Raw genomic sequence first — 12,563 nt, 5'->3', positions numbered from 1 at the left:
TTGGATGGACTGAAGCCACCGGCAATGGCAACCAGAACCATATACAGTGGGTCAATCCTCCTGAACATCTGAACCACTGAAGGTGGCACAAGAAAAAGTCCCTTAGGGAGCAATCCGAGGTGAGAGAAAGAAGTTATTATGCTTATACCGGTTCCGAGGATCAAGTGGCACTTGTTGCTGATTGTTGCAGATTGATGAGTGACTTTCCCTTCTCTTTTTAGGAGGAGTATTGCCTGTCCAAGCTGGTCTGAAACTGAGGGGGGAGGCTCATGGCGAAGAAAAACGGTGGACATCTTGACACTACCAAGGAAGGTTTTTCTACAAAGGGGAAAAAAGAGATCGATAAGCCCTCTCTCTCCTTTCTTTTGAGGGGCGAGTACTGCCATCCCAAGGGGGTCTGAAGCTGGGGATTGAGAAAAACAATGATGGAGACTATCAAGGAAGGGTTTTCTACAAAGAAGAAAAACCGAGATAAACATGTTCTATCTCAAAATACCATGCCCGGGAGGTCATGACTTGCTCAGTAGTTTTTTTTTGTGTGTGTCTGTGTGTGTTTAGGCAAGAAAGCTTTGTGGCCTGACCTTCAACTCAGGCATATGAGTCCATCTGCGATAATGATTCTAATGACTATGGTTATTAGTTTCTCTCCTGGTCTTTTCATTTTATTTTCTGTCTTATGGCTTCCGCTCGGTTATATTTAATGTATGAGTGCTTCTGCATCTCTGCTTGTGAAGTTGTACATGAGAGTATTAATTAATCATATTAAGGCATGATTATAACAGTTGAATAACTCCGTGTCTTTTCTCTCGTCGTGTCTTCATTTTTATTTTTCGTTAATGTTATGCTGGAATTTCTTGTTTATTTTTGAAACACCAAAAATATATATTATAAACTTAAAAATATTTGAAATATAATAAGACGTATCACTAAATTAAGGTATAAAAACCCTCTGCGAATTTGGATAGCATACTGCGCTCTTTATTGAAAAACATTAGGCGCTTGGATCATGTATCAACACCGATGGCTTCGCAACAATGCTCTACTGTGCGATAAACATTTTAAATTTCTCGAAAACTCTTTTGTTCTTCCAAAAAGGTATTTAATTAAACAACCTGCATATATTTATTTTATTGATTCTTTAATAGAGTTCCCTAATTTCATTAATGTGTGAAATGTCCTTTAAAATCGTTACATTTCGTTTCGTGCACTAAATTGCATATTTTCTCATTGATAATTCTGTTCCTCAATCCTCATTAGCGCCATGTAGATGATGCTTGTTTATTTGCTTGAACAAAATGAAAGTCCCGCTCAGCGAAGTTTGCCAAGAACCTTGAAAGATGAATCATAAAATAAAATTAAGAGTTTGGGTGTTTTTGAGGTAGAAAGATGATATTTGTCAAATCAAGCATCCTTATAAATTTTTCTACGTACAGGAGGAAACAGGAAATACCTCCTCCCCTAAGATTTACCATTGGACCAAGGGCAATCATTGAGAGGCAAGGGGCGTATTTTCATCGAAAAAACGAAAAATAAAATCACCATCCCCTCACACCGAAACTTTGAAAAGTACATTTTTTATATCTTCATTGAAAAAAAAACCCTTGCCCCTCCCTTTATTTTCGTGAATTAGCACCCCTGTGTGCCTTTGTGTCAGCTTAAAGATAAGAAACTGAAAAACACTGGAAAAGGCCACCACCCCAAAAAAACTTTTTATATTTTCAATCATCTTATCTTGCTGTGTCTTTTGACAAAAATTGTTCCCTCGTGGCTGATTCAAAGCTTAAACAGTTTTGCGAGAGTAAGGATGATGTGTTGTTTCTTTCTCAATTGTCTCATTAGAAGGTATTGTAAACAGAGTCGTTAAACAGGAGTTAACCGAGGCAGTTGCCCAGGTGTTGCGGCTGGGGCGTTGTCCACTTTAATAAAAAATTTCACTTTGATTTGGCTTTTGTGCTTATATTTGAGACGGGAGGAGGTCGCTGTAATTAATTGTTCCCCGAGCACCGCCAACCCTAGGAACTGCTCTGCTTATAAGGAAAGAAAACTATTTTGCGATTCCCTTAACGTTTGTATTGTTAGCTAATCAAACAGCTCGTGGTAACGAACAGTAAGTAAGGAGCGACCCGGCTCAATGGTAACCGAAACTCTAAAAAACGGAATTTTTATACCAATAGATACATAAAAAGAATCAGATTTCAATTCTTATTTCATATATATATGCTCCGTCAAGTTTAATTTTACCCATAAAAAGTTATGCGTCTGAGAAAATTTGGCTGATTTTTAAGAAAAGAAATAAGTACCCCCTAAAAGTTATATAGCCCTAATAAAAATCACACCATCAGATGAAGGGTATCAGAGAACCACACTGTAGAAATTTCAAGCTCTTATCTCCAAAAATGTGGAATTTTCCATTTTTTGTCTGAAGAAAGATCACGAATGGGTATTTATTTGTTTTTTTTTTGTTTTTTTTTTGTTGTTTTTTTTTCCCAGGGGTGATCGTATCAACCCAGTGGTCCTAGAATATCGTGGGAGGGCTAATTGGAATGGAAATTAAAAGTTCTAGTGCCCTTTTTAAGTGACCAAAAAAATGGAGGGCAACTAGGCCCCCTCCCACGCTCATTTTTTTCCAAAGTCACCCGATCAAAATTTTGAGATAGCCATTTTGTTCAGCATGGTCGAAAATATTATAACTATGTCTTTTAGGATGACTTAATCCCTCGAAGCCCCCAGGAGGAGGGCTGAAAGTTATGAACTTTACCCAATGTTAACATATAGTAATGGTTATTGGGAAGTATACAGTACAGACGTTTTCAGGGGAGATTTTTCCTGGTAGTGGGGGGGGGGGGGTAGGGCAGGGAAGTACGCAGGGGGGGCTCCGGGCCCGCCCCCCCCGAAATCTCACGATTTTTTTTCATTTTCCCATAATTTTCTGATTTTTCTCACAGAATAATGCGTTTGAAGGATTTGCCCCCCCCCCCCGAAACAAATTGGCCCCCCCCCCCCCCCCCCGAAACAAATTCCTGCGTACGTGCCTGGGGTCGGGGGTTATGTGGGAGGATCTTTTCATGGAGGAAGTTTTCATGGGGGAAGGGACATTGCTATGAAGGGGACGCCGGATTTCCCAGCATTATTTAAAAAAAGATCAGAAATTAAATATAAAAAAAACAAGTTTTTCAACTGCAGCAGCAGCAACATCAAAACTTTAAACGAACGGAAAATATAATCTATATGTTTGGGTTCACCTCTTATTCAATACCTCACTCTTTAAGTCAGGGATTTTTTTAGTACTTTCATAATAGCTATTTATTCTAATTAACGGACGTTGTGATTAAGCGGTCATTTTTTTAGAATTGGGACACAATTCGAACTTTAGCTTAAAGAGCAAGGTATTGACTATGGGGTGAACCCCCGAATATACGTATTAAAAATATATGAATATAGAAGTTCGTTACGTAAGTTAATTCGTAATTACGTGTATTTATTACTAATAAAAACGTTCGTAAATAAAATGAAACAAGTTTCGAGAAAGCCATTTAACCAAATAAAAGTAAATTAATATGAAAATTTTGTTTTAGTTATTCATGTACTGTGAGCCAAGATCAAAACATGTATTTATTCAAAAACGTTCAGAAATTAAATAAAAAAACAAGCTTTTTTTAACTGAGAGCGACATTAAAACTTAAAACGAACAGAAATGATTCCGTATATGAAAGGGGCTGTCCCCTCCTCAACGCCTTGCTCTTTACGCTAAAGTTTGACTTTCTCACAACTCTATTTTTTTAAACAATAAAAAATGTTACTATTTAAGAGTAGAAAAGAAAACATGGGGCTGTTAGGACATAAAAACTTTATATCCATATTGGAGAATGCGGTGCTTTTAAGACTTTAAGATCTTAACTTTTGAACATTAAAATATAAGGGTTCTTGTAATTATTATTTTAGTACCATAAGAATGTTAGTTTAAATTTCAGTATAGTTTTGCATATATGACTTTCAAGGATTTACTACAATTAAGGCGAATCGCTAATTTTATTCGCGCTAACCCGTATTTATATACGGGAAGGTTATATACGGATAGGTGATAAGAGCGAGTGTGGTAATTATAGAAGCATAGCAAATAGCTAGGTTTTTGTAGGAAGTAGAAGTACTTAGCATGATGGTACTTATTAGACTAAGAGATGCTGTCGATAAAGTTTAAAGAGAAGAACAGTATGTTTTCAGGATGGGGAGAGGAGCAGTTGATCAAATTATCATCCTTAGATTAATAACTAAGAAGTAACGGAATTATCAAACGCCTTAGTTCTCAGCCGATAGAAGATCCTTAGTGAATGTCCTATCCTTCTATGATATAAGCATAAAAGCCATTATTACTATGTACTAGAACAATATTGCTACAGTTCAAGTAGAAAGTGAGGCTAGGATGTGGTTTGGTGTTGAATCAGGAGTTAATCAGGGTTGTGTTTATATGAAGTATTTTGATAGACATTATCCTAAAGAACAGGGCAAAGACTATTTGAGAGCCTGGAATCAAATGGGAGGTAACACTCTTCTAGACCTAATTTGTACAGATGATTTGAACGTCCTGGATAAAATGTTAGGAAAATGAGTAATTTTTTGAGGTTTTGAGAGTATTGGCAGCTTGGATAATGACAGTGGTTGTGTATGTTTCTGAAATATGGGTGCTTGGAGAGGCAGAGGAGAATATGTTAAATGTTTTCCAGATGAGTGTTATCTAGGGGTGGTTTTAGGTGCCCGTTTGTCAAACAAAAGTGGTACTAAAAATGTTGTTCTATCCCTCTAGAAATGTTGTTGAGACGGCTAAAACGCATTTTACGGGTGAAGGGTGACAGATTGCCAAGGATTGTTCTTTTATGCCATCAGTCTGGGCCAGACAAAAAGCAGGTCGTGGCCGAATGGGGCGCGAAGAGGTCGCAAAGAAAGATTGAAATGAAAATTGAACTTTTTGGGATGGGGTAAAGAAGAAAGCTTTGAATAGATTGGCGTGAAGGAGGAGCGTACGCAGCTTTGTTGGCCTCATATGGCTTGGTGCTGCGAAGATTTGTTAGTAGTAGTAGTAAATTTTTGAAAGACATCTAAAGAATCCTAACTGCATTAAAAGCGCCGTGATGTATTACGGTAACGTGAATTAACGATACTGAACAGGAAACAGTGCAAAGTAAAGTGATATCCAAGTGATTTTGGAATGATTTTTTACTGTTTAAGTGGCTTTGTTGGACCAATGAGTCTTCTGAGATAGTTACACATTACAGAAGCTATAGTTGCGTGAAATTCAGGTATACAAGACATTTTACGACCTGTAGAAAGAAAATTGTTGAGAATTCAAAATGATTTATTACTTAAAATTACTTAAAAATAGAAGGACAAGAATTCCAGCATTAAAGTTCAAAATTTCCCTAAATTACTGGTCGATTCTTCAAATCTTCTTCTTCTATTGTTCTTGTATTACGTTCTTATTCAACAAACCCTGATGACTTTATGGATTTTTTTGCAACATATAAAAAAAATGAAACCTACGTTGTTTTCCCTATTTTATTAAGAAAAACCTGAAGGAAACAATTTAGCTGAAAATTGCTTAAGCCGCGCCTTTCAATCGCAATTTCGTAGCGTAGGAAGAATAGCATTCGATAAAAATTACGATGATTGGCCTTAAAGCTTGAATTTTAATCTTTTTGTTTCGTTACGGCTTTGTGTGTTGCACTGTTTGTATTATTATTTTTTTCTATTTAGTGATCTAATTTCGTTTATTAAGGTGAAACCTGTCCCCAGTCGGAATAATCAGGAATTCCCCCTCACGTATCCTCATGTTTCCCCTTTATAGATTTGATGGGTCATGCACATTATTTAACTAAATGTTGTTGTTTTTTTTGTCTCTAGGGTATGGCTACGGACTTCCGTTATCTCGTCTCTATGCCCGATATTTACTGGGTGATTTGAGTATTAGTTCATGTGAAGGATATGGAGCAGATGCCTATATTTATTTGAAGGTAATTCGGTGTTACATCTTGTTTTGTATTCATATATAAATTATTTGTTTCTTATTACCATCATTTTTAAAATTGAAGTGAAGTAGGTTAGCAGATTGTTGGACTATTTCAGAATTATATTCATTGCAATCGTTTTTTACCTCTATCGTTCAATCACTGTCTCACTTTGTACCGAAGCGCACACGCTTCTTTTTTTTTTCTTTTTCTTTTTTTTTATAGAGGTGATAGGGTACATATTTGTCAAAACAGACTAACTATGGAAAAATGTCAGAATATGATTCTTTAGGGAGGAGAGGTGTTGCCGGGGGCTTTTCCTTCTCTGCTTACGTGCCTCTTGGTACTTATGGGCTTCACAGTTATGTTCAGCTTGTATCACATGACTTCTATATTTGTGTTTATTGAATTGGCAGCCTGATTTATTTACTGATCCAAATATCATGCTAAATTGAAAATCAAGCCAAAAATGTGACATGCCTTTTTTTTCCTTTTTCTTGAATCTTAACAACAATTAATTTTTTATTGTACATGCGGGGGGGGGGGCAATGGCATACTTTGAGGAGTTGTAGATTTATTTTTGTTGGCACTAAGTTAACACTAAAAATTTGAAAGTTTATGTGGAATTATCAGCTCCTGGGAACTTTTTCGGAACGACTTTTCATTTACATCTATCTGGTTTTAGCTGTAAAGTCTCTTCTTCAAATTTCAATGCTAAAATATATCGAACTTTGAATACTAGAACTTCTGGTGGGAATATTTTTTTATATAAACTTTCTTAAACACTTTCCTCTTGAAGATTGCGTGCGTTCAACGCCTAGCAGGAGTTAGTATTTTATCTTCTTTTTTGCTTCTTTTTTGAGGATCAACATTTGCCCTAAAAGACCCTGGGCTTCCCTGGACACAGGTCCAGACCTTGGACCTGCTTTGTTTTTTTTCACATGTTGTGTTGCCAAGGAAGAAGTTACTCTGTGTATCCTTACGTCTTTTTTTGGCTGGCTTAGGTCTTTCAGGCTTTGGTTTTGTGCCTTTGAAGTCTTGAAAAGTTGCGACCATGCAGCAGCACTTTTGATTGACAAATAAAACGCAGTTGGACTACATCAAAATTAGTTTGTTTTCGCTGTGTTTATTGACAATTACGAACATTTATGCTTCATATAAGAATTTATAAACAAAAGACTTCACTTATAGGGCTTTTTCTTAATAGGGGACTCTTGCCTTGAAGCCTGTGGTATTTTCCTGTGAGCAGCATCCATACAGTACAAAAGTTTGGTCTTCTTTTCTGATGTATAAAAAAGCATGATATCGTTCAAAAGTTAATATAGTTGTATTTTTGGATTAAACTACTATCACTAACTACGCACTGTAGCACCAATCTGGCTAAGGCCAATACCGCTCCGAGTGCTCCTCCTCCAGGCGATCCTAATTTCTTTAAAATTCTTACTTGTGGTCTCTTCACACCCAATTCGGGGACACACGATCAACTTGTCCTTTGGCCTCGTATGTGTGGTAACCTAAGGGCTTTACAATTAACTAGAATTTTTAACTGAATTGAAACTTCATCACGGTTTGTGGCGTAGTGTCACATATATTTGGCATGGAAAATCGATTTTGTATCTTAAATACATGTTAAAAATTGGCAATTAAAACATCAATCTTTGGCCAGTATTGACATTATTGGAGGTTTGACAGGATCACGAGCGTGTTTTGTGACATATCCTTGAGATGTATTTACGACCAAAGACTGCATCTAAGAGAAGGACCAACAACCTTGCCAAATGTCACAGGCGTCTCATTTTTTTCTTTTTATTGTATATATATATATATATATATATATATATATATATATATATATATATATATATATAGTATATATATATATATATATATATATATATATATATATATATATATATATATATATATATATATATATATATATATATATATATATATATATATATATATATATATATATATATATATATATATATAGTGTGTGTGTGTGTGTGTGTGTGTGTGTGTGTGTGTTTGAAATGTCGGGAGTTTTGAAAATGAAATTTTGAAAAATATATATATATATATATATATATATATATATATATATATATATATATATATATATATATATATGTGTATAGTGATATATATATATATATATATATATATATATATATATATATATATATATATATATATATATATATATATATATATATATGTATATATGTGTATATATATATATATGTGTGTATATATACAGAGAGAGAGAGAGAGAGAGAGAGAGAGAGAGAGATATATATATATATATATATATATATATATATAGATAGATAGATAGATAGATAGATGATGTATATATATATATATATATATATATATATATATATATATATATATATATATATATATATATATATATATATATATATATATATATATATATATATATATATATATATATATATATATATATATATATATATATATATATATATATATATATATATATATATATATATATATATATATATATATATATATATATATATATATATATATATATATATATATATATATATATATATATATATATATATATATATATATATATATATATATATATATATATATATATATATATATATATATATATATATATATATATATATATATATATATATATATATATATATATATATATATATATATATATATATATAGTGTGTGTGTGTGTGTGTGTGTTTGAAATGTCGGGAGTTTTGAAAAATGAAACTTGCACAAATTCTTTGTATCTGATCATCATAATACAGAATTAAATTAAAAGAACCATTACCTTAAAGTGTCAGTTTCTATGATAAGTGTCTCATGCATTAAAATAGTAATAAATGTAAGTAAAATTATAATTAAACATGCAAGTAATAAATATAATTGAATAAACGAAGGGAGTTTTAATTTAGTGTTCAGTTTAAAGATTCGAGTATCCAACCCTATTGAATCCCAAACTCGAGTACTCATTAGATCTTACTCGTGAATTCAAAAGCTTCACCCCATTACGAGAAAAGCAAAACAGGCATATCTGAACAGGCGTTTCTTTATTTTTTTTTTTTTTTGTGGTTTAGTTATTAATTTTTTGCAAGTTACGCAAGTGTAATATTTTTTTCTTTCATATGGTAATATAATCAGAAATTTTATGTGAATTTCGGCTTGCTATACTAGATAGTTCAAGTAGCTAGACCTCCAAGAATAAGCAGAAAATTGCAAAATAATTTTTTGACTTAGTACGACAAGCTGAAAAACTAGGCTAAAGAGGAAGATACCTTATGACCAGGGCCGTATCAAGGGGGTGGGGGGCTACCGGTTTTGACCGGTGTTAGGTACAATTATTCTTCATATTATGTAGTAAGAATTGTTTTCTAACTTCACGCTGTCCAATACTTCCTGTCCAATGGCCTCCAAAAAGTTCGTCCCACCTAAAATTCCCTCCTCACTGAAAATTCACCCGGAAAAATTTTTTGCGGACCAATTCCGCCTGAAAAATTTTCCCTGGCATTCTTTCATTTGAAAAAGACTTTCATTTCTGATCGTTTTTCAATTTATTTATTTTCAATTTAGTGCTGGCTAAAATTTTTTTAGCCAGCACTCAAAAATGCTGGCTAAAAGGAGTATTTCTGCGATTTTTAGAGTCACATACTTTTGTTGCTTAGAAAACTGTTCCTTTTTCAGGCATTGTCCAGCGAGGCAAATGAACTACTGCCAGTTTACAACGTGAGCTCTTGTCGTCACTATACAACCCCAACTTTTGAACGGGATTGGTTCACCACTGGAGATATTAAGAGGCTTAGAGCTAATCGCAATGGATCCGGAAAATAGATGATAATTAGTTGACGTTGCGGGAATAAAGTTGCGATATTTAAAGCAGTCCCTACACGAGCAACGATATTACCAATAACCTGTGATTTTCAAGTAGCTATTGATGGAAGAAATGTTATTTATTGATTGATTTTAAAGATTATGAATTTACTCTTAATATTAGCCATAAAATGTAGAATTTATTCTAAATACTTTGGAATTGCTGATAATGGCGAGGAAATAGACGGACAAATTGAAAAAAATCATATAAACTTATAAAAAAAATTACAATATAATCCTGTCTGATCATTCAAGATGAGAAATTTTACTGCTAAAATTTCAACAATTAATGAGGTTGAAAACACTGAAAGATAGCTCAATAAATTAACCGTCATTCAGCTTGCCTCTTTTATCCCTTCGTTTATAAATCGATATTATTTGGGATAATAAAGAAAAATCATTCGAACAGTATTTTAGAAAGCCCATCAATTTGAAGCTTACGCGGAAAACGTTATAGTAATCATTGAATTATTGGTAGTAATGTTCCTCGTGTAGAGACCGTTTAACTCTTTTCCTACATCATCCGAAGTGATATTTATTTTCTACTAATAGTGTATGCCTAATGGTTGTGTAAAAGGTGATATACGGCTTAGAGGGGGAGGGGGGGGGCTATATTCTTGGATTAAGGAGAGCTTATAATCGTTAAATTTCATAATTTGTTCGTAAATTGTGTGAAATATAATTTAATGGATAATGAAATGTTCCAGTTTCAAACGACCTTGTGGATTGATCTTATTGACTGTTATTAATGGGAAACAACAAATTATCACACAGAAGAATCTAATTTTTCCTAGCGAAGCTTGAAAGAAAGTTAGTTTTCATTTCCCAAATTCATATTTTGTTAGTATATCCTAGAAATAAGTAAAAAGTGATTATTCTGTGCAGTAGTTCCAAACTGGATGTGTACCAAATTACCTGCCGAATCGTGTTCTAGAAATTTTTTAACTCGGAATTCTTACTAAAGAGACTTATATCTTGGTTGTTTATTTTAACCTGTGAGGTGTGGATAACGGGTCCCCTGCAGTGTCAAAAAATATTTTACATGTTTGATTTAATAATATGCATTACCAGAATAGTCAGGACATATCCTGGACAGGGGGGGGGAATTTTTGTGTTTTTTCTCAAGTAGCCTGTCTGTTCTGTTCTTTTTCTGTTATGTTCTTTTTGAAAAGGATTTAAGTCAATCACGGATTTTTTTTTTATCACTGTTTACTGTATCCATGATTGTAATTTATTAGCGGGAACGGGGCGTATCCAGGGATAGGGCTCAACAGCCTCTCCCTCTGGCCTCGGGCTGCGAAATTGCGTTCTAGATAATAAAGAAAACTTGAGAATTTAGTGGATGCTACGAAATTTTTTCACTTTTGTAAATTCTTAGTTCTCTAATGGGGGGGGGGGGGCTCTCTTTCTGGGTGTCCTTGTGCTAATTTATTTATGTATATTCTTATAAACAGTAAAAACGTTGCTCTTAAGATACTTGCTCAGGTAGGAATTTTAGGCCTTTTTATCTTTCTTTTGTTCTTTATTTTGCAACTTTGTTAATTTAATTTATTCTTTTCTATATTTTATGTAGCAAAGTTTGGTTTACGGCTCTTTTTTTATTAAAGAAAATGAATCCTATATTCGCAAGTTTTAATAGTTCCGTAAGGAGACTGTTTTGCTATATTTTTGGCAGATTGTATTTTGTGAATCGGAAAAATAAACGTATGTATTGCTTTTGCAGTCTTATAAGAAACTTTTTTTTTTTTGCAAGATATTTGAGGCTTGGCTAGTGACAAAGCATGGGATCGAGTCAGTGACCAAGGGGTGTTGAAGGCGAATAAAATCGGGGATCAGCAACTATAAAACGGAGTTTATAAGAAAGTGACAAGAGGCTAGCGTTACTCAGCAACATAATAAAGCTGTTTAAGCGAATCATATTTATGCCTTCATTAATGCAGATTAGGAGTATTTAAAAGACTCCTTTTCAATTAATGGTGGATGCAACAAGCATCCATTTATGTTACGAAATTTCTGTGGAGAGAGGAGTGTGTTGGAGGGTCCATGGACCCTCTTTTTGCATCCAATCATAACCGATTTGAATTTCTTTAAATAAAGGTACGACATACCTCCACAGGCACGGACACAAGGGGAGCGATTGGCCACGCACCCTCCCAACGAATTTCTTAAAAATCCTTCCTGAATTAGCCCATACAATGAGTATTATGTTCGAGGAATAAGAACTAAAAAAATTGATTGTTTTCTGTGATAAAAATAATAAAGCATATCAACACAATTAAATTCTTGAAAGACAGTCAGTTTTGTGAACGCAAGACTGAAACGCTTGTGCGTTGTTAGAAAGAGTCCAAGGGAGTAGAGACCGAAGACAAGAAAGCTAGACGGTGACAGTGTTGTAACCTGCTATAAGCATGCAAATGTTGGTAGCAATGCTCCCCTGAGACAGAGACAAAATATTCAGACGACCAACTAGAATAATTTAATCTCCATCGCTTAACTTGCAAAAGTACAAGACTCATGCAACAGCGCTACAAATATTTGCCTCTTTGATAGTGGCCACACAAGACTATATGAAGTACCCTGGCAATGATGCCAATTCATCTGCCAGCGATCTAATGTCTTTGCCTCATTTGGTGGCATTCAATAAGCTTACAG

The 12,563-nt window shown here is 34.0% G+C and overlaps 1 protein-coding gene across 1 annotated transcript in view; it reads left to right on the top strand.

Annotated features, from left to right (window-relative positions):
* Pdk (pyruvate dehydrogenase kinase) overlaps positions 1-11,627 on the top strand; it is a 45,118-nt gene extending 33,491 nt beyond the window's left edge. The window contains exons 7-8 of the mRNA XM_089089498.1: positions 5,896-6,005; positions 9,726-11,627. Coding sequence (XP_088945624.1) covers positions 5,896-6,005; positions 9,726-9,872 — 257 coding nt within the window. The 3' untranslated portion in view covers positions 9,873-11,627. The remainder of the gene's footprint in view (positions 1-5,895; positions 6,006-9,725) is intronic.
* Positions 11,628-12,563: the final 936 nt, after the last annotated feature.

This window comes from Artemia sp. Qi Xiang Cuo, chromosome 5, assembly GCF_049724085.1.
Source record: "Artemia sp. Qi Xiang Cuo chromosome 5, ASM4972408v1, whole genome shotgun sequence".
NCBI classification, from domain to species: Eukaryota; Metazoa; Arthropoda; class Branchiopoda; order Anostraca; family Artemiidae; genus Artemia; species Artemia sp. Qi Xiang Cuo.
Note: the sequence above shows the minus strand (reverse complement) of the source record. Positions and strands in the feature narration are given on the sequence as shown.